At 43.3% G+C, this 21,929-nt stretch overlaps 1 protein-coding gene across 2 annotated transcripts in view; it reads right to left on the bottom strand.

Annotated features, from left to right (window-relative positions):
* Nucleotides 1-21,929, bottom strand: part of SNAPC4 (small nuclear RNA activating complex polypeptide 4) — a 30,577-nt gene that overhangs the window by 6,979 nt on the left and 1,669 nt on the right. The window contains exons 3-21 of one of the 2 annotated variants that reach the window (XM_050926957.1): nt 20,664-20,701; nt 19,626-19,787; nt 18,009-18,134; nt 16,418-16,496; nt 15,724-15,805; nt 14,710-14,814; nt 13,085-13,157; nt 12,503-12,667; nt 11,157-11,304; nt 10,573-10,679; nt 9,583-9,677; nt 8,924-9,018; nt 6,962-7,047; nt 5,202-5,615; nt 3,774-3,863; nt 2,561-2,810; nt 1,865-1,935; nt 1,406-1,513; nt 296-323 (exon numbers count right to left, since the gene is read on the bottom strand). In XM_050926957.1, coding sequence (XP_050782914.1) covers nt 296-323; nt 1,406-1,513; nt 1,865-1,935; nt 2,561-2,810; nt 3,774-3,863; nt 5,202-5,615; nt 6,962-7,047; nt 8,924-9,018; nt 9,583-9,677; nt 10,573-10,679; nt 11,157-11,304; nt 12,503-12,667; nt 13,085-13,157; nt 14,710-14,814; nt 15,724-15,805; nt 16,418-16,496; nt 18,009-18,134; nt 19,626-19,787; nt 20,664-20,701 — 2,322 coding nt within the window. Of the gene's footprint in view, nt 1-295; nt 324-1,405; nt 1,514-1,864; nt 1,936-2,560; nt 2,811-3,773; nt 3,864-5,201; nt 5,616-6,961; nt 7,048-8,923; nt 9,019-9,582; nt 9,678-10,572; nt 10,680-11,156; nt 11,305-12,502; nt 12,668-13,084; nt 13,158-14,709; nt 14,815-15,723; nt 15,806-16,417; nt 16,497-18,008; nt 18,135-19,625; nt 19,788-20,663; nt 20,968-21,929 lie in introns of those variants that run through there. The other variant, XM_050926956.1, reaches the window with a different exon arrangement.

Raw genomic sequence — 21,929 nt, forward strand, 5'->3', positions numbered from 1 at the left:
TGCCAGAATACCCAGCCTTCAACAACACTACAGAGCTGATGTCCAGAGATGATGTCTCAGCATTGTTGGTCACCCTGTCCCACCAGAATCTTTGCCCTTCTTTATTAAATGGCATCTTTCTATGGCCAGTAATGGAATGATCAAATACCACCAGCTTAAAAGCCCCCAGAGAGTAAAATGAAAAGTGATTTTGTTCTTGAGGCTTTCATCACATTGAGAGTCGTATTAACCAATGATTAACTAAGCACAAGTCCCTGTATATTGTGAACATAAATGGAAGTGTTAGGGTAGGTACCTGAAGAGTTCTTGGAACTGCAGGAGGGCTGCAAAATAAGGAAACAGATTATGAATTGTGTTCTTGGGATATCTAGAGATCAGATACATGGCACTGAAGTAGACGGCACTCATATTGTGAGTACATCATTTCTCCAGATGTTTCTGGGAGAGCTTTGTACTCTAGCAGGAAAACAGGATTCTGGCAGGTATACGTTAGCACATTAGCAGGAAAATATCCTCAGGACACTGAAAACATGTCAGAAGTGGATCCCAATAAAACTAATGATGTCAGTGCAGTTATGCAGGTTGGATTTCTCCTATCTTCCTTTCTACTGACACCACATGCCTCTTTAGAGAGTTTGAGCAGCAAGTCCACAGGACTTGGCCTAGAACAGGAGTCAGAACTCCAAGTAAGAGAGAGACAAACAATCCTCCTTGGTAGATGTTGCTGTTCTTGGAGCCAGTTGGCACCACTTTAATCATTTAGCCACAGAGCATCAGCTCGTGAAGGCAAGGGCCCAGCTGACCCTTTCATTACTGTGAACACCAACAGCAAAGATATCTTCACTATTTCCCCATTAGCTTCCAGGCACTACTGCAATACAGATAAATAATTGTTTTATTGCCCGCACACAGTATGGCGGGGATGTGTGGGAGAGCCTCGTACCAGCTTTTGAAAAGAGAATCATCAGCAGCAGATCCAGCAAGCATAAGGTATCCAAAGCTTGGACCGTCTAGACAAGCTATTTAGCCAGTTGTAATTATAAATTCACAACAGCCACTTCCTCTTCTAATACAGCATTTCACTAGTAGATCTTACAGAGCTTTACATAGGTAAGTGACTTTTACTAATCTCATTTTATAGCTGAGGGAAAATGAGGTTAAGTGACTAACTCTTGGTGACCAGAGTCTAGTGACAGAACTGGACACCCAACCCAGGTCTCCCACTGCCCAATTCGGCACCCTATCCACTCAGCCACATTAACCCTGGTTTTAGTCTCTCCTCTGTGAGAAGTACAAAGCAGCAGCTGACAAACAGGATATATACAGCTTCCCTTAACACAAACAGTCGGTGATTTCCACCCAGGCACCCCGCACAATGGGACAGGGTTTGAAACACACACAGTACCTTCTGAAGTCGCCTTGTATTCCCAGCCATGGACCTGATGAGGTCTGACTGCCTCATCTTCCTCTCACGAATAACTTTCATGCAGCCACTAGTGTCAATCTGGAAGAGCTGCAAGGAGAAGAAAATCTTATGTTAAAGCTCAGCTCGGAAGAGAGGCATTCTGGGGGTGAAGGAGACGACACCCTGCAAACAGGAGACATTTCGTTTGAAGAATCTCAGGGCCTTTTTGTTGCCACTGGAAAGAAGCTAGGTAGTATTTGGTTCTTTGTATTGCAAGATTTATTTTTTTAAGCTGAATTTACAATCATGGCTTCTCTATGTGGGCCATATAAATACAGCAAGACGTAATCATTCGAGAGAAAAATAAGTGCCAGTGATGGATGTTAAATATCTATCAAATACAAGTATAAAAATAACTATGTTAAAACTCTGGAGTCCAGTTAATGCAGCAGTGCCCACCTGAATGAAGAGCGTGAACACTGGAGTGCTGTCCAGTGTGACTGTCTGAAGCTGTTCTTGAATAACAAGAGCTGGAAAAAAGAATCCAATGTAAAAAAAAGTTAAGTGAACATTCACATAGGTCTGCAGGTGGTTATGAGCAGCGCCCCTTCAATATTAACATTTGAGGGGCTGAATAACGACACTTGCAACTCACCCTGCTCTTATAAAAGACTCTGGCAAAAGAGATTCCCCTCTGTTAAGATCTCAGAATGACCATATATGCTCATTGATTTACTCAAAATAATTCCCTGCCTCTTGATTAACAGACTCCTGGATAGGAAAAAGTACTGTCTCAATAAAATCTAACCTACAAAGGAAGAGTGTGGTCTAGTGATTAGGGCTGGAGACTAGGAATACAACTCCTGGGTTCTACTGCCAATTCTGCTGCCATCTTGCTGTGTGACATGGGGCTACTCCTTCCCCTGTCTGGGTCTCTGGTACCTGTACCGTAAATGGTAAGAGGTAATACCACTTACCTTACACCTCAGGAGGTCAAAGGTGCTTTGAGATCCCAGGATGAAAGGTGCTGTGTCCTAAGGCACAATCCTGGAGCCCTGTTTAAGAGTCTGGTGCCATGCTTGTAAGGAGTGGGGGGGAGGGAGGGGGGAAGAAGAGAGACGGGGACAGTTAGAAACCTGATGGGGTCAGTGGTACCTTTTGTCTGATGGGACGCCATCCTCTCAGCTCTAAAGGTGCAAGGCAGTAGGACATTGCCCACCCACGGAGTCACTGCCATCAGGAGCCTCCTCTCCAGATTCTTTCTGTGAAATTGCTCTCTCTGGCGACGGTACTGTTTCTCCTTAGTGTTCTGTAATCTCTGCAGCACCTGGTCGTCTGACGTGCCCGGTGTCACTCCAGAAGCCACTGCTGAAGAGGGGACATAAGGCTTCCGTAGCCAGTCTTGCTGTATGTAGCAGAACAAAGATATAAGATCACAAAAATTCAACCCAAAAGCTATAAAACAGTAGAGCTCCATGGAATTCTATGGAATGATGCCGATGTATGCCAGTGGAGGATCTGCTCCAGTGGGTTTTTATTCCATTTTACCAGGACACTGGAGTCAAAACACTTACTGTGTGTTAAAATAAAGGCTGCAGATTAGAAGAAAGCATATACACCCTGGATTTCTTACCGGGCCAGGGGTTATAGGTCAGACCACCAAAATTAAATTATAGCAGAGCCATCAGATTGCTTAAGTTAGGGAAGGATAACAGTGCTCTCAATTCCTCTCTCTTCACAAAGCGCATCAACGTGAGTTCCTAACCGCATCCTTAGGGATGCCAATATTATTAGCTACAGGGCACTCTACTATTTCAGTGTAGATGGGGACAGGGCATAGTTTGTAAGCAGCTGACCAATTAGATTGTTTGTTTTGCCTCCCTTCTTAATTGCACAGTAGCTACTTATCTTTTTATCTACACAGAACTCAGGTTCAAATGCTGTTCCCTATGGCAGGATCACACTGGATAAACCATCAGTTGCAACACTTGTGGGTTTGGTCCTTCACGGATTAAAAAAACTCAGCAGATCACGTGCGCGCTAAAGCAAAGCCTTCCATCGGGGCATATAAATGAGAAGTGCAAGGCACTAAGTTTAGTGGCGAGCACACGGAACTCTCAGTCCTAGCATTAAGTGTGTAGCCTGGTTAGGTATATGTTTAGAGGCAGTTTCAGAGCTACATGCATCATTGGCCCTTTAACAAGAGCTCAGACAGGAAATAGGAGTGTGGGAGTTAAAGTTGCTTTGGAAATTTTACTCCCTTCAGACCATCGTGTATGGTTTATCATGAAGACCATCTGGAATTCAAAACAGATGGTCTGTGCTATTAGCAGGGGAAGCCAGAACCACCAAACAAAAAGGCACTTACGCATTTCCTCTGAGAACAGGTATTTCTTCTTAGCACTCTCCTCACATCTTCCAGGGTAACTTTTAACACTTGCTCTCCTCTTATGGAAGCCTAGAGAAAAGTATACAAAAGCCGTAAGAATGACCATACTGGGTCAGACCAATGGTCCATCTAGTCCAGTGTCCTGTCTTCTGACAGTGGCCAGGGCCAGGGGCTTCAGAGGGAACAAACAGAACAGTCCCAATTTCTGGCAGTCAGAGGTTTAGGGACACCCAGAACATGGGGTTGCATCCCTGACCATCTTGGCTCATAGACATCGGTGGACCTATCCTCCATGAATTTATTTAAGTCATGAGCCAAAACAAAAAGTTTACAGGATTAAGAGTCTTGTGAAGAACTAATCTGCACTGCCAGCTAGATATTTGCATTTTCTCAAAGTAACCAGCTCAACTGTCGTTTGTGGTCAGTTTAACTTTGTCTCTCACACACTAGCCCAGTGCTGCAATGTTTGGTTTGCAGATGCACATAAACTTTCCTCTGAAGTAACAAAAGAAAAAATGTTAGGAAACCCAAATTTAGGACCATTTTGACCCACCTGTTCTGCTTTTCTGGCTTCATGGGGGGGGGGGGGGGGGGCGGGGGGAGAGAAGAGACACAAACCTGAAACTTTTCCCAGAGAAATTGGGTAATCAAAGTCACCACAAGACACGCTGCGTAAAATTTTCCAAAGGCATCTCATCCTGTTGGGGTGTGGTGAAGTTGTTCAGGAAAATAAAGAAGTATAATTGATTGTCAAGTGTAGCATTGGCTTGATATTCAATCTGATTTTCCAGAACAACCTTGAAGAGTGTGACCCCGACAGTAACATTACATTTTTCCCTGAGTTATGCAAATACCTGATCTGCATTGAGATGAATAGAGGCTCTCATGGCCAATATACACTATTGTGATAGCTTTTAACCTGAAATGCTCTACAATTTATACTAACATCTCCGTGCACAGAGGGCTCTTTCTCGACCCCAGTAATAATATCTCTGGGGTGGAGGGTGGCAGCTGTTTGACAGCCACACGAAGCCACAGTTTGGGAGGAAGAGTGTCATGGCAGAGTGAATTGACAAGCAGAATGCAATTGATGACACTGGCACTTGGCTAGGACCTTGAGGTTAACACCTTATTCTTACAGGAAGTGCTATGGAGGCCTTGAGGATACCAAAAAGGGCAAGGCCTTGGATTCTACATTTCATCCAAAAGGTGGTCTTCCCAAAACAGTGCCCCTTACGACATACAGGGGCAGTGGTCCAGTAATGATTCAGAGAGGAAAAAGGGGCCACAATCACCCACACCACTTGCCTTAGCAGTCTCCCATCCAACCTGATCAATGCTTCACAGCTTGAGCTTAGTTGACAGCCCAACAGTACAATCTTTTTAAAGAAGAAGTAAAGTGCTCACCTGCTTTACCAGTTCTTCTGGATCCTTCAAATTGAGGTCAGTAGAAGGTGAATACCTAATACCTTTCAGTATGGTACTTAACCCTGCTGAATCAGTTGGGATTCTGGCCCTGCCTCCTCCAGCAGACGTAGCTGGAACTTGTTTTAAGCGTCCCTTTACATAAGCACTTGTGGAACAGTAGAGAGAGGAAATCAAGTGTTTGGCTTTCCTGCAGTTGGCCGGATCTGTCCTTGTCGGGATCCACAGGTCGAGTCCAGGCACTGTATCCCTGAATCCTGAGGGGGAGTCTATTTCTCCCTCAGAGCTATTCATTAGCTCCGGCTCTGAATCCTCGCTGCTGCTCTCTGAAGAGGTGGAACTGCGTCTCCGCGCTCGCCTGCGTTTCTGAAGGCGTTTCCTCGGCCTAGACTTTTTCTGTTTAGCATTAAAAAACCACAAACCCAACAAATAAGAGCTGACAAAAATATTCACCACTGATTTGTGTCTCCCCCATTTCTTCTTCATTAGAGCTGGAGGCAACCAGCTGGCATTACATACAAATGCTTTAGAGGACAGCACGCCGCCAGCAGGCAACCCCACTTCACAGTCTCTGTCATAATTCACATGCTACTTCTAGGACCAAAGCCTTTTATGAGTTCAGAATTCCTGATACAGAGGCAAGTTCTAACACCGATTTCTGTCTCCAACAACAAGGCTTAATGCACCAAGTGGATACACTGACACCACAGGTCTCTCTCGTCTTCACACATTTAGGTTCTATAAACCTTTAACCTTCAGGACCAGGGGCCAGAGTTTAATAAAAACTCAGCACCCAACAGCTCCCCATTCAGGATCTGACCCTGCAGCACTGATGTTAATAGGTATTTTCCCCACTGGCAAATAAAATCATGCCTTAAGGTACCTAAAACACGTGGCCAGATTTTCAAGGGTGTTCAGCCTCTATTGAAAATCTGGCCACGGGGGTGTCTACACTGCATCGTAATCCCACATCTGTGGGAACCAGGCTTGTGGACTTGGTGTTTCCAAGCCCATGCTTGAGTGTCCATAGGGCATTGTAAATTCGGGCTTACAATTGCTGGATTTGGGTCTCACAGCTATGCTTATGTGTCTACACCGCACTACACCAACTTTCTGACTCAGGTCCACAGCTTGAGCTGCATCCATGCTTCAAAATGGCAGGGCGAGGATCGAATCACAGTCGGACCTGGGCTCCAACCCACCCCCCCAGGAGGGTCCTAGGGCATGGGTCCTGAACGCTCACTGACTTGAGTCAGATGGATTTTTCCCCCGTCTTTTCTTAAAGAAGATGGGTCTACAGCAGGAGTCCCCAACGCGGTACCCGCAGGGGCCATGGCGCCCATGGGGGCATCTTAATGATCCCACGTCCTGGCCTCCGGGAGAGCACCCAGCGAAATGCCGCAGCGGCATTTTGGCGAGGACGCCCCTCGCTGATGCCGCTTGCCATCGACAAGTGACGTCATCAAGAGACGTCCCCGCCGAAATTCAGGAGCAATGTCTCTTGATGACGTCACTTGTCGATGGCAAGCGACGTCATCGAGAGGCGTCACCGTCGAAATTCGGCGGCATTTCGGCAGGTGCTCCACCGCCACAGTGGTCCTTCGGCTGGCGCCTGCCAGCCAAAAATGTTGGGGACCACTGGTTTACAGCATAGAAGGATGTTGTACTTCAAAACAGGTCATTTGATTACTACAAAGGAAAAGGAAGATAACCCACTATACCAGATCAGAGAGTTACAATACCTTAGCACCAATCAAGGCTTTCCATTTGCTTAGACACTGGGAGCCGGTTCTGTGTGGTAATTCAGAAGCTATTTTAGTCCAGTGACCTAAGGAGATAAATAGTTGGGCCATGTTAATATCTTAAATTAAGGAAAGCTAGTCCCTCTCTCACCAGATTAGACTCCAGATAATATTTACTTATACTGTTCAGGAAGTTTTTTTTCACTGAATAGTAATACTTTTAAGATGTGCTACAGATGTGCTGGCTGACCTTAGGCTAGTCAAAACCTTTGGTCTCAGTTCAGGAACTCAGACAAGAACATGCTTAAATTTTAGCAGTGAAGTCAATGGGACTTAAACACATGCTTATGTGCGTTCCTGAATCCAAACCTCTGCGCCTCAGAGCTTCCTTCACAGTAACATGCAAAATACAGCTTACCAGACAGGGGTTACGCAAGGATTAAATAAAAGGGACATCAGCTTGAAATCTAGTCAATTTCAGAAAAGTTCCAACTAGTTTCAGATCCTACACCTGCCCTGAGCTCCCAGACAGTTTGTGTGTGTGGCTTTATGATCATACTTTACTACTTTATAAAATGTTTCTCTCTCCCATGCCTCTCTGTGAAAGGTCCAGATAGAGGAAACTGACCAGCTACGCAGGGAAGCTGAAATGGACAATATGCAGAGTGCTGTGAAATGCACAAACTACATAAACAGGAAAAGTGGGTGACTGTTTTCTCTCTAATCTCTTTCAGTTCCAGTAATCCAAGAGGTTACCTGCATCAACGGTAGGCCGACATTCAGAAAGTAGCGTGATCTTTAAAGGGACAGTCCCTTTTTAAAGCAAGTGCTTTTTACATATAGTCAGAGTTTAAGGCCAGGAGGGACCACCAAATCATCTAGCCTGATCTCCTGTCCAGCACAGGCCACCACCACCACCCACACACTAAATCCAGCCTCCAAAATTAGACGAAAGCATTACAGCCCACAGGAGACTAGACCATTACGTGCCACAGGCTGAGAATAGAAGGGACAGAGGTGTCCGAGACCACCACAATGAAAGGAAGGGAGATATACCCAGAGTGACCTGCCCTTATACACTGCAGGGGAAAGCAGAAAAAAAAAACAGGGTCACTGCCAATGTGATCTGGAGGGAAATTCCTTCCCGATCCCACATATGGTGATCAGTTAGACCCTGAGCATGTGAGCAAGAGCCAGGCAGCCAAGCACCTGAGAGACACAGAATGCTTGGTGCCACCTCAGAGCCATGGCCTACCTTCTGCAGTGGCCATGACTGATGCTTCAGAAGACTATCACAGAAAAACCTAAATACATTGTGGGGAGGTGGGGAAAGTCATGTTTATGTGCGTTCCTGAAGCATGAGGTTTAGGAACACAAGACTGGATGTGAGCCAAATGAAAAGTGCTATACAAATGTTATGTAATTTCTTGTCCAAAGCCACAAAGAGTCAGTATCAGAGCTGGACCCAAACTAGAGGAATCCCTAGTTCCTAGTCCTGTGCTCCAACTCAACCTCTCTTTGCCATACACTTGTAGCTCGGGTTAGAAGGTGGAAAGGTGGTTCCCTTCCAGTAATTACTATTAGAAGAGGGAAGCGTATAGCTGCCTGCCCAAAAGCTTCTGTACTGCCCATAAGATCTTATCCAGAAAGAAAGTAATGCACATGGGAGCCCATTTATAGAATTCTTCCTCCTCTACTGGTTAACTTCACAAGCAGGGGGTTTCAGTGACCAGGATCGCACAGTGCACAGAAACAATTCAAGACTTCTTTATGTAAACAATCTCCCTATTCCAGAGATCACTACATGCAGGACATGCCATACATGAAAGATGGCAAAATGCATTTCTCAGTAAGAAGCAAAGCTCTCTAGTACCAACTGCAGGATTTTAATTAAAAGGCGGGGAGGGCAGCTCAAACCATTACAAGCCCTTAAAGATCATGCCACAGTGAAAAAAAACTTACCCACACCATGCTTATCGACCAGTTCAATTAACTTTTCTTTTTCCTCTAAGCTCCACCTGCCTTTTTTTACGTCGTGGTGTAATGCATTTAAATACCTAGAAAATTAAAAGATTTGATACAAAGTTTAAAGGGATTAAATGTTCTTTTTCATGAGATGTTTCTAAAGTTAAATGTAGAGAGTAAAATCAGTGGACCCCTTCCTTCCATATGCCTGTATCCTTGACACTGCATCTCCATTGCTGGTAATGCAAGTCCTCGGCTCTCAGCAAAGATCCCAGGACCCACAATTAAGGAGTAGTAAAGGCAACACAAAACTAGATACATTTCAGGTACAATTGCTAATTTAGAGCCTAATCCTTGAAGGAGCTGAGCACCTCTAACGCCCCACATCAGTGACAGATCACAAGAGTCACTGACTAGACTTTTCATAGACATGCATAGAATAATCAAGCAGTGAAAATGTGGGAGGGGATACACCGAGATTCCTTCTGGCCTCTTTGTTCTATGTAGAATATAGGTTTTGAGGGGTTTTATTTCTGAAAGGTGCACAGAGGAGCTAGGTGCACGTATCATAAAAAAAAAATAATATTTTTTTAAATGCTGCATCTTTGTTACAGGAGAGAACTTGGAAGCAAGATTCTTTTAGTCACTATACAGACCTGTCTCTGCATTGAGCATCACTCCTTCCTGGTACCTCTGTTCGAATTTTATACCAGTCACGTTCTCCATACTTAGCAACTGCTGCCAACAACTTCTACATGAATTACACAAAGAAAGATTAGGTTGAAAATGCATCCAAGTCATTCTAAGTTAACAAGTCTCCACTGGCTGGAATCTTTTGGGAATTACCTAGCTATATGCATCACACCCTGCTTTTAATTAATTCTGCCTTCATTAGGTCTGTGCCCTCCCAGTCACTCCCACCCTCCCTCCCCACCCCCAAAGAAGAAGCGGCAAATAGAGATCCATCACAGGAGGACTTCAATTTTATCATTGCTGAGCTCTGGAGTTACTCAGAGAGGTCGTGCCAGATCATTTATGCCCCCAAATTAATTTTATTTTTAAAAATACCCATAGAACTTATTTTAACTAGTTTGTTTTCAAATGAAAAAAAAAAACACCTCTTGCTACACTTGTCTAGTGCATGAGGAAGAGGAAAACAGACTTGGCATTTCAGCCTTAGCGAAATACAGTCAGAGCAGACTGGACGCTCTTCAGGGGAGAGTTGCGCATCTACCTCTGGGTTTGTATAGCACCTATGCCATCTTTGTAATAGAGTTCACAGCCCGCTTCTGTGCTTGGATAATGTATGAAGACAGTCAAGTGTCCACAGAACACTAATTAAAGTTAATGTTTCACTAATGAACCCAGCAGAGATTGCATGTTTGTCCATTTCAGCTAAAATGGGCTCAAGACAGAAGCAGATATGTTAGTCTCTAATATAATTTAATCTGAAACTAGACCCCATGACTCCACGTGAACTCCTAAAAACTTCTGAATGGCCTCTTCTGGTTGCTTTTTCATGTTCCACTGATTAAAACCTCCAAGACATGTGGCTATTCAGCAACAGAACAATGGAATGGCTTAATCTATCCACTTTTTGTACCATGTCATTTTTCGAGCACTAGAGAAAAGCTAAAAGAACTTACAGCATCTTCCTCTGGTGTCCAGAATCCTTTCTTTAGGTTGGGATCCACTCTCTTTGTCCACCGGTAAAGTAACTGCATAGAATCTCTTCCTTCCATGTAATAAGCAACTAGAAATTGAAAGAAATATTTAAATTCTGCTTTCAATATAATGCTTCTAGCATTCTTATTAAAGCACATTGTAGTTACAACTTAAATATTTAACTTCTCAAACACAACTGGCATGCAACAAGAACCGAGAACACACAGTGTGTAAGAAACACTACCATTGATACTAGAATCATGTGCATTACATACATACACTGCTCACAACAAATCTTGCAGCACTTGGGAGGTTTTGCACCCAAGTACTGACCAAATCCATCCTTGGAAGATATGATGGCTACTGTCACCAGTGTCATGATTGCAGATGAGCCTTTTAAAATTAAAGGACAGTCCAAGGATTGTATGAAATTAACTCCACCTCTCCAGAACAGGGACCATGTCACCTTTTGTATTTGGAAAGTGTGCTGCAAATTGGGAATATCACTGAAAACTAGACATTGGAGAATCAGACTCCGTGAGTACAAGCCTTGAAGATCACTTACTTTTCTTGTAAGGTATGTGGCTTCCTACTCTCATTTCTTGAACAAGCTGTAGGAGCATCTGGTCCTCTTCCTTTGTCCATTCTTTCCTCTTGAAGTCTTTGTTGTAGGCTTGAAACTTCTGCAGGCATTGGAATGCACTTCGATTTGTCTTAATAAAAGAACAAAAAGTTACTTAGATCACTGGGGGCATTTTGACCTGGGAAAGACAGAGGGTTGACTCAATCTGGCCCTGGCATGAACCTGTGGTGGTTCATATCCAGTCCTTTTAAGTATTATTAATACTGCGGTAGTGCCAGGTCAGGGACCAGGCCTCAATTGTATGAAGCACTATACACAACGAAAAGACAGTCCCTACTCAAAGAACTTATAACTGAAGTTTAAGACAAGCAAGATAACCAGTGTATACAGCAAACAGAGGGGAGCACCAGATGACAGTAATGTGATTATAATCTTTGTCAATTAATAGTCCAGCACTAGCTCCCATTGAATCATTATCTTTCTTCCTTTCACAAATTAAGGCCACAAGAGCTGATTATGGTCATCTAGTCTGACCTCCTGCACAACACAGGCCATTGAGCTTCACAGCAATTTCTCCATCAAGCCCCGACCTTGTGGTTGAGCTAAAGCATCTGTTAGAAAGACATCTGATCTTGATTGAAAGACTTCAAGTGATGGAAAATCCACCACATCCTTTGGTAAGTTGTCCCATTGGTAAATTACCCTCCCTGTTAAAAAGTTTTGCCTTGTTTGTCACTTTGAATCTGCCTAGCTTCAACTTCCCAGCCACTGGATCTTGTTATGCTTTTGCCTGCTAGATTAAAGAGCCGTCTTTCAGAACTCTTCTCCCCACATAAACTGATCAAAGTCACCACTTATGGTCTGGAAAACCTGCCTTACAGGGAGAGCTTAACTCATGGCTCTTTTCTCAACCCTCTCCAATTTTATGACATCTTTTTTTAAAGTGTCAGCACTGGAACTGGACACTGTGCTGCAAGGAGTTCCCTGCTGCTGCACAAATGGCAAGTTATTGCCACCCAAGTGGGGGAGTAACACAGTTAGCTTTCATTTGACACCCCCTGGGAAAGTGTCCTGCACAGACTGGAGAGTGTGTTGACATGCCTATAAAGTGTTTATAAAACCCACATTCACAGCACCTGCCTGCACTATGCCTTGCTAGGACTCACTTGGTTTATCCATTTCCTGGGCACTACAATTAACTTTTTTCAAAACAGCAAGCCACAGTACACCCACTGCTTCAAGCCACTTCTCAGCAATGACTGCATTATTTTCAAAATCTAACCCTGGGCCTCAAATAAATATTCGATTCATAGTGGCAAGCACCTTACCCCAAGCTCCTGGGCTATAGTTTGCCAGTCCAGACAATTATGTTTCGCAGCTATTTCCTTTAAATTCTCTATCTCCTCTTCATTCCACTCCCTCTTGTTGATGGTCGGATGCTCCCAGTTCTGCCAGAATTTCCTCAGCTCTTCTGCGTTGCGACTTCCATCAAACTAAGAGAAACACAAATTGGCTCTCCCCTGAGGACATTACTGAAATAGCCTAGCAAACTGAGTGAAATTGATGTAAAAAGGCTTATTTCTTAAATACATTTTCAAATATATTTTGCTGTTAATCTTTGCATAAAGAGTTGGGTATTTTCCATTGGCATCTAACTTTTGTACCCCTTCTACAATGCCAAGTCTCAAACCTGTCCCCTCCCCCTTGAAACAAATGGATATTTGGAAGTTAAACAGGATTTGGATTTCAGACCTTTGAAAAATGAGTGAAGTGTTAAAGGCTGGGTTCTATCCCCTTTGTCCACCCAAAGTAGTTCTTTATTTCACAACTAGTCCCACTGAAATCAAAGGGGCAACTTGCAGAGGAAGGGAGGTAGAATCTGGGTCTAAGTAATTGCTCTGCCAACTTACGCTGATGTTGGAAATCTTCTCCCAGTCGTGCTCATCCAGTCTGTTTCCTAATAAGGCCTCCTCTGGCAGATGGCTAAAACAGGGGGAGGAAGGAAAGATCACATCAACCATTGGGTCTCTTTCTATGCCTAATCTTGCTAAGCGTTGTACACCTCCAAATCTCATTACATCTCCCATTGAAGGCAGAGACTCAGCAATTCACAGAGTCAGGCTCTTAATCACAGTTAACATGATCTGACACTGGCATTTGCTTCCCCTCTCCCACCCTGGCACACCTGCACAGTACAGTCTTTCTGGGGACACATGCTTCCTTTGTAGCATCAAGGGCCGTCAGCGAACAGCAAGAGAAGATAAGCACTTGTGTTTGTTAGGGTCACAGCATGTCACGAGACAGGTTGTGTGGGACTGAAGCAACATGAGATTGGAAATCATTCTATAATTAAGACAAAGGGATCTAAGGGCTTCAGGCTCCCAAGTCTCTCTGAATTTCAATGGAAGTTGGTTCCCTAATCCCCATAGGTCCCTTGGAAAAAATCTTCAGCTCTCTGTGTTTAATGAAACATGTTGTGTTTAGCACAATGGAGGAGACCATTCCATGACCAGGGCTCCTAGCTACCATGACAACACAAATAAATAATAGGTACACACACTGTTTAACTCCCTTAGTATACCGTAGCTGCCAAAGCTGTAATACACCTACCATACAACTTAGACTTGTCTCTAAATCCTCTTATGGACTTTAGAGCGTTTCTAACTAAGACAGCAGCAAAGAATCCTGTGGCACCTTATAGACTAACAGACGTTTTGGAGCATGAGCTTTCGTGGGTGAATACCCACTTCGTCAGATGCATGTAATGGATTACATGCATCTGAGGAAGTGGGTATTCACCCACGAAAGCTCATGCTCCAAAACGTCTGTTAGTCTATAAGGTGCCACAGGATTCTTTGCTGCTTTTACAGATCCAGACTAACACGGCTACCCTCTGATATCTAACTAAGACAGTCACTTAACCTATGCATAAACTGTATTTTCCCTTCATAGCACCCAGATGTGGCAATGCCCTAAGGAAGGTGACACATTAATACACTTTGCAATAGGGGTGATGACAAGAATTCAGAAAAGTGTGGCTATAAATGTCTAAATTATAAAAATTAACCAAGTCCAAATGGCACTATTTGAATGTGCCTCATTCGCACACACATGTACCTTAGCACACACGGATCCTTGATGCTGGCTTTATAGGAGTTTAACTCTACCACAATTCTGAAATGCACTATACAGAATATGTCAGCACATTCTAACCTCGACGCAGCTAAACCCACAGCTTTTGCTTGCAGCACTTCAGTACTGGTAGTAGAAGTTATTAAACAAAGCAGGATGCCTATATTTGCATATTAATACCCAAAACACTCGACAACACTGCTACCGAACAGCAGAGGAGTGAGGGTTCTGGGACAATGCTGCAAGGTTTGAACACTGGTTTTGGAATCGTTTGCAAGCCAGAATAAGGCAAGGTTTTCCCAGCTTAAGTGTGTTGGTGTTTGAGCCTTACAAAATGTCTTTAAGGGGCGGAAATCCCTAGAAGGGATAGTGTTCACTTCACCCAGAATATAAACCCTCTCACTTGATCTCTTCTATTTCACGCTCTGCTTCTTTGACTTGCTTTTCCAAAATCTTCTTTTCCATTTCATTCTTGGCTTTTTCCAGTTTCTGATTCAAATAGTTGAGCCTGTTTAAGGACATTTCCAAGATTATTAAAGATGACTAAACAGAAGCAAGGGTAAGTATTATAAAATAGTGTTAAAGCTGGCAGGTCCAAAAGCTGGGTTTTTTCCTCTGCCATCCTTATTCCATAGAGCTTATTTCAAAATTCACCTAACGCTTTGCATTTGTCCCCACCTTCCAGAAGACAGCCCCCAACCTGACACACTTCCACATAGCAGACCCACTGCTCATGCTTTGCTTCTTCATCTATACCAAGTGCGAATCTACAGAACAAGTGCCAGACCAAGTGCTTTTCCCACCTCCCACAAGTTGGATCTAAGAGGATCTGCAATGGCTGCTGCGGCTGCAGACACAGAGAAGTGTGCCAGGTCCGTGGCTCAGACAAGCCATATCCCCCCAGGACCAAGTGCAGGATGATACTGAGTAGGAACAAGAATCTCTCTCCATGATGCTGTTCAGTTTATTCTAGGATGCACAGCTAGGGCTCAAAGGCTACACGGTAGCCCTCCAAACCTAAATGTCGCAGTCCCTGTAATAGGATTTTAGGCCATATGATTATATTAATGGAAAGGGCTAGATGGCTAGGAAATGTCTTGTTACTTGTGAGCTATAAAAGTGAACTCCCAGCCTAATGATTATATTGCAGATAATCAGCAAGTCATTCACATCTTGACCTATGCTCCCTACTGGCACAAGCTCACCATCCCATGCCCAAACACACAACCTTCTCCCTGCTGCACTTTGTAACCTCACTGCAGGTGGTGGTAACTGTGCCAAGGCATGCACTTGAGAGAAGGGAGGTGGAAATGATACCAGCTCTTAGTCACTCTTCTCCCCACTGTCTAACCAGCCATTAAATCCTAGAATACACTTGTCTCATCAGCAGTGATGGGACTTCTTATGCTTTGCTTACTTCAGTAACTTTGGCTGAAGCAGACGCTGCAAACGGTCACTTATTACGGATTTGTTCAGCAGGCTCTTCTCTCTGCTTTTCCCTGGGGATAAAACACAGATGAGGGCACCAGAGTCACTAATACAAGGCCACCTCCAATAAGCAAACCCACTGGCTTCAACCACCACTTTAAAGTATCTCCAGGGTCTCTTGGAAACGTCCACCTGCATTATGCCTGGATTGTTGCTGGTTCCCTCTGTGCCTAGAAGCACAGAGAAACAGGAAATCTGGGCTCTATTCCTGGTTCCATTGCTAACTTGATGCGAGATCCAGCTCATGGAAGAGCGTCACCTACTGCATCCCCAGCACCGATTCCGTAACTCCTAGGTGCTGCCATCTGAGTACTGACCTGGCACAACCCTGCTTAGCTTGTGTGAGCTAATAGGATGGCTGCACAATTTAACATGCAATGCATCAGGGCAGCTGTGAAACTATCAGCCATGCCAACATTCAAGGCTGGCAGAGTTTAGCATAACTCAGAGCAGTCCCATTTACTTTTAGCATCCGCACCATTTCCATGGTGTATTAGTGGCTTCGAAGCATAACAGTGTGAATACTGAAGAAAAATGAGAAAGAAGATGACGCGGAAAACCTCTGAGTTTGCCAAGCCTATTACAGAACTTGGAGAAGCGCACGCAGACACGAGGTTTCTTACACTTTTTTATAAGCAGCTCCTCAAAGGATTTTATGCCTTGTGCTGTCTTTTCTCGGGTATCTTCATTGGCAGGAGGGCCCTAGCAAAGATCAGAGATGTTAGAAACAGCACAAATGTTACATTTTGATTGAAATTTCAGCTCATTCCCAGAGCTCTAAAACCAGCACAGCTATAAAACAGACTAATTCAAGATTGTGCATTTGCACTCTTCCACTGCATAGGGCACTTTACAAACTATTTCAGAAGAGCTCCATGAGGGATGGGTATGCAAGCAGCTTTATTCCCATTTTATAGATAGGGTACCTAAGGGAGTGAGAGTTAAGTGATTTGCCAAGGACTACCAACCAAGTCAGTGGCACAGCTAAGATGAACACTCTGGAGTTCCTTCCTTTCTACCCAGAGCTCAGTCCACTCATCCATGTTGAGTGTCTCGCACCAGCTGGGAATTGGGTGGAAGAGCATTTTGGGTAATGGTATGATAGCTCAGCGGTTTGAGCATTGGCCTGCTAAACCCAGGGTTGTGAGTTCAATCCCTGAGGGGGCCATTTAGGGAACTGGGGTAAAAATCTGTCTGGGGATTGGTCCTGCTTTGAGCAGGGGATTGGACTAGATGACCACTGGAGGTCCCTTCCAACCCTGATATTCTAAGATTCTATGTGACAACTTCCCACTCCAATTCAAAAAGCTGTGTGACCATTTTGGATAAGGATTAATAAAGCGCAGTTATTATTTGTATTACAGTAACCACAACCAAGGTCAGGCCCTAGTGGGCTAAGACATATAACTGTGGCACTGACAGGTTGTGAAGGCCAAAACTATAACTGGATTCAAAAAAAGAATTAGATAAATTCTTGGAGGATAGGTCCATCAGTGACTATTAGTCAAGACACAGTCAGGGATGCAACCCCATGCTCGGGGTGTCCCCAGCCTCTGACTGCCAGCAGCTGGGACTGGAAAACAGGCAATGGATCCACTTGATAATTGCCCTGTTCTGTTCATTCCTGGCACTGGCCACTGTTGGAAGACAGGATACTGAGCTAGACAGACTATTGGTCTGACCTAGCATGGCTGTTCTTATGCAACAGACGACAGCCCTTGTCCCAAAGAGCTCAGTTTACATGACAGCCAGGATGCAACAGGTGGGTGAAACAGACAGTGGGGGTTGGGCTGGGAAGATGAGGTAACAAACAAACAGAAGTCACAGCTTGTCATTTGCCTGATATCATACTGTGCTGTGCCTAGAAAGTTTGGTGGGTAGATTTCCATGCTATTACTTAGAATCCTCTTCCAGGTGAGATTTTATAACAGAATGGTTATGAACATATATTGTGTTTTCTGGATGCTGTGTAAGCCAGAATTTTTTTTTTTAAGATCTGAAGAGTCAGATGGGCAAAAAGGTAGCAAGCAAGCGATAAGCTAAGTCTGTATCTTAAATCACGCAAAAAAACCCAAAACCAAACCAAAACACTGAAAACCTAGATGCAGTGACCTTAATGTTCAGCAATGTTCATCTCAAGAGGGAGCATAAGTAACAAATTAAGGCTAAATGACATCGGAATAACGAGCGTAGTATGCATTTAGTAATACTTACAATTCCCGATACCTTATCCTTGAAGTACGGCTTCATAAAATGGCCCAAGAATATATTCAACGGTAGAAGTTTACTATCTCCAGCCTTCGCCATCTTTGGACCACCAACCTCATACATAATTTCCTTCTGCAGTACAATCATTAATTGAAAAACCATACACATCACTGAGACTTTTAAATGATCCCATCTCAAATTCAGCCAGTGGCCCTGCTGTTACGCACATCCCAGGCTAAGCCCCAATTACCTTGCACCCTCAGACTATATATAAAGCTGATCTTTTAAATGTAATTTCTGCAGCCTGGCAAATTTCAGATGTAACTGCCAAGTGGACCAATGCAAAAACAGAGACAAGAGAAACTTGCTGTAATGAGCAAAAATCTAGCTGTCACCATCCCAGTGCAAGCAAAAATTAACTACATACATGTGCTACATGTCAAAATCACCAATGGCAAGGAATGAAGTGTCCAAAACCATAATAGAAAACCACCAAAAAAAAAACTGTTTGCATTGTGAAGATTAATATCCCTATCTTAGCTTTATCCATATGACCCATCAAAATGTGTTATTTCTGAAAACTTCAGTGCAATCTACTTGAAAAATAAAATCCTTACCCACATGGCACCAATTATAATAAAAGTCTAGTTTACCTCTCACACTGATGCTCTTTTTTTTTTTTTTTTTTTTTTTTTTTTTAACTTCACTCACTTTAGCTTCATTTTTACTGTAATGTTAGTGATTCTCCTACCTTAGGAAAATGCTGCTTGGAAGTTTGCAAATCAATTGAATTTTTTTTTGTTTTCTTTTAAATAACCCAGTGAAAACAGGCCCCTAAAACAAGATTTCATAAAAAATGTTTCTCTTCATATTAGGTTTTTCAAGTCATTTTAAACCCAGATTTAGGGCCTGATCTTGCCAATCCTTACAATCCATAAGCAGTTCCAGTGAAGTTAGTTCCAGACGCTCATTGTACCAGTCCTGTGTACCTCACAGGCAGGCGGGGCACTGCGAGCTCTGACAAAGGCTTTGAAATCAGGCAGGCTGCCTACAGAGAGAAGCCTGGTTGCTGCAGTTTGAAGCCTGCAGGACTTTTGCTTGCACATAGTTCAGTCTTTTCACTTGCTCATTGATTTGAGGTCTGACCCTGTGCAAAGCAGATGGATTTAAAGGACAAGTCTGATGAGGAATAGCCCTGCTGTCTGCAGGTCAGGCCCAAGCTTGCCAGAGACTTGCAGAGCTGCAAGAACCCATGGGATTGATTTAGTTGGGGTTGGTCCTGCTTTGAGCAGGGGGTTGGACTAGATGACCTCCTGAGGTCCCTTCCAACCCTGGTATTCTATGATTCTATATGATTCCCAGGATCAGGCTCTTGGTATATAAACAAAATCAATAGGATTCCTTTACTCTACAGATCACGCTGCCCTCTGCTGTTACTTGATAAAATCTTCGAAGTGCCAGAGATTTGAAAAATGATTCATATCAAATCAATCACAATTCAAGGACTCAAATTTACTCCCATTTAAAAAACATCTGCAGGACTTCTTCCCCCATTGATATGAATGGGAGAAAAATCACACCCCAACTGTGCACTAAAGAACATTTTTCCCAAGTTCCACCTACCTGTTGTTCTTTGTTTTGTGCGATCAGAAGGTTGACTTCCTCTATCTTTTCCTGAATAACTTCCTGATACACCAGATTCATCTGTAAACACGTTTCTGGGTCCGCTGGGAGGTTATCATCAATGTTGTCGTCATCACTACTGCCCCCTTCTTTCTCTACTTCCTGATGTGAGGTGAAATAAATGTGATTAAAGCAGATAGAAGGGAAGAGGGCCAAGCTTTGAGCAGATAGTGATTTTTATTTAACTAGCCACTACCATTAATGTCAGGAATCTTGTGTGAATCCTTCTGAAAACCACTGTGCATTTCTAACCTAGCTGTCCTCTTTAGTGCTCTCACTGCCAACATTATCAACCTTGCCTATTGCCCCTCTCCCTTTTCCTCTGCTGATTTTGGATCTGCACTTACTTCCATTGAAGTAAGGTTTCTATAGGTGCAGTGTCAGGCCTTTAGTACTTGCCTCTTCTCTGGCCAGTCTCACCATTTTGCAGCTGTTGATGCCAGGGCCTTCTCCTCTGCTGTATAAGCCAGCCTTCCAGAACTACACTCCTGACTCATCATCTCATTTCTCCCCCCTTTGCTGTTATTTATCCCCAACTGCATGATTTCTAGAGTGTCTAGAGATAGTTTTGTATGAACTACTCAATAAAAACATTATGGGTGAAACAGAACTCTGTTTTTGCCAATGCACTACATCCAAACATCTAACTAGTCAGTGAGCCCTGCAACGACATCAACTGGATCTGACCCACAAAGAAAGTTCCCTTTCTACGTGCTCTGTTATACAATATTTTTAAATACTCTTATCTGAGTTCTAGGAAACATTATCTCTAATTAAAATGTTTTATTTTTCTAAAGAAAAAAACAGTAACAGGACTTGTAAAAATGAAAATTTTAGCAGTAACTTTTCCCTTTTTAGGTCCAACATTTCCCTTTAGGTGCAAAATGTGAAAAGCCTCCTACAGACACATAAAATTCTGTCTGGTCTTTCCCCATCAGCAGAAAGATTGGATGATGCATTTTAAGTAAGATGAATTACCATTTCAGTATGGGCATCTGAATCATCGTCGAGATCATCTGTTAGAAATAGAAGAAAAGAAAAAAATTATTACGGGAAAAGATATATAAATCCATGGTACGCCCACATCTTGAATACTGCGTGCAGATGTAGTTGCCCCATCTCAAAAAAGATATATTGGAAATGGAAAAGGTTCAAAAAGGGGCAACAAAAATCATTAAGAGTATGGAATGGCTTATGTATGAAGAGTGATTAATAAGACTGGGACTTTTCAGCTTTGAAAAGAGACAACTAAGGGGGGATATGACAGAGGTCTATAAAATCATGACTGGTGCGGAGAAAGTAAATAAGCGTTATTTACTCCTTCTCATAACACAAGATTAGAGGTAACCAAATGAAATTAATAGCCAGCAGGTTTAAAACCAACAAAAGAAAGTAATTTTTTCCACATAATGCACAGTCAACCTGTGGAACTCCTTGCCAGAAGATGTTGTGAAGACTAAGACTATAAGAGGGTTCAAAAAAGAACTAGATAAGTTCATGGAGGATATGTCCACCAAAGGCTATTAGCCAGGATGGGCTGGAACGGTGTACCTAGCCTCTGTTTGCCAGAAGCTGGGAATGGACGACAGGGGATGGATCACTTGATGATTACCTGTTCTGTTCATTCTCCCTGGGGCACCTGGCATTGGCCACTACTGGAAAACAGAATACTGGGCTAGATAGACCTTTGGTCTGACCCAGTATGGCCGTTCTTATGTAAAGATGACAAGAGCTTTGAAATCAAAAGCTTTCCAGCTAAAACGACCACAAGAAAACAGAACAATGCATAATTTCTTAAGTCTGACCCAACAACATTCTAGGCCACTGTTAAGGTTGCCAAGATCAAACTTCGATCAATCACCGTTCACTGACTTTTTTTTTTTTTGCGCTTTGGAGAATGAAAGAACCTCTCTCAACAACTAGAGCTGCAATTAAGCTATGTCTCAGCTCCTACAGTGAGCAACACAAACAAATAATCCAGGGTGCAGACTAGGGCTCCAATCCTGCAACACTTAAGAATGTGCTTAACTTTAGAAGCACGAGTAGTCCCACAGACTTCAGCAGTAAATGGCTTCCATTTCTGTTCTCAATAAGACTCCTAAAGGTAAGCATGTACCTGGGCATGTGGAGAACACAGTAAAATGAAGGAACATGCACAGTGATCACTAAGACTAGCAGCTGGTGGCTTAAGGCTTTTTGCAGTTCTTTTTCTAAAGGGACGTCTCACTAGCCAGATGCAGGCAA

Source organism: Gopherus flavomarginatus, chromosome 17 (assembly GCF_025201925.1).
Source record: "Gopherus flavomarginatus isolate rGopFla2 chromosome 17, rGopFla2.mat.asm, whole genome shotgun sequence".
In the NCBI taxonomy this organism is placed as follows: Eukaryota; Metazoa; Chordata; order Testudines; family Testudinidae; genus Gopherus; species Gopherus flavomarginatus.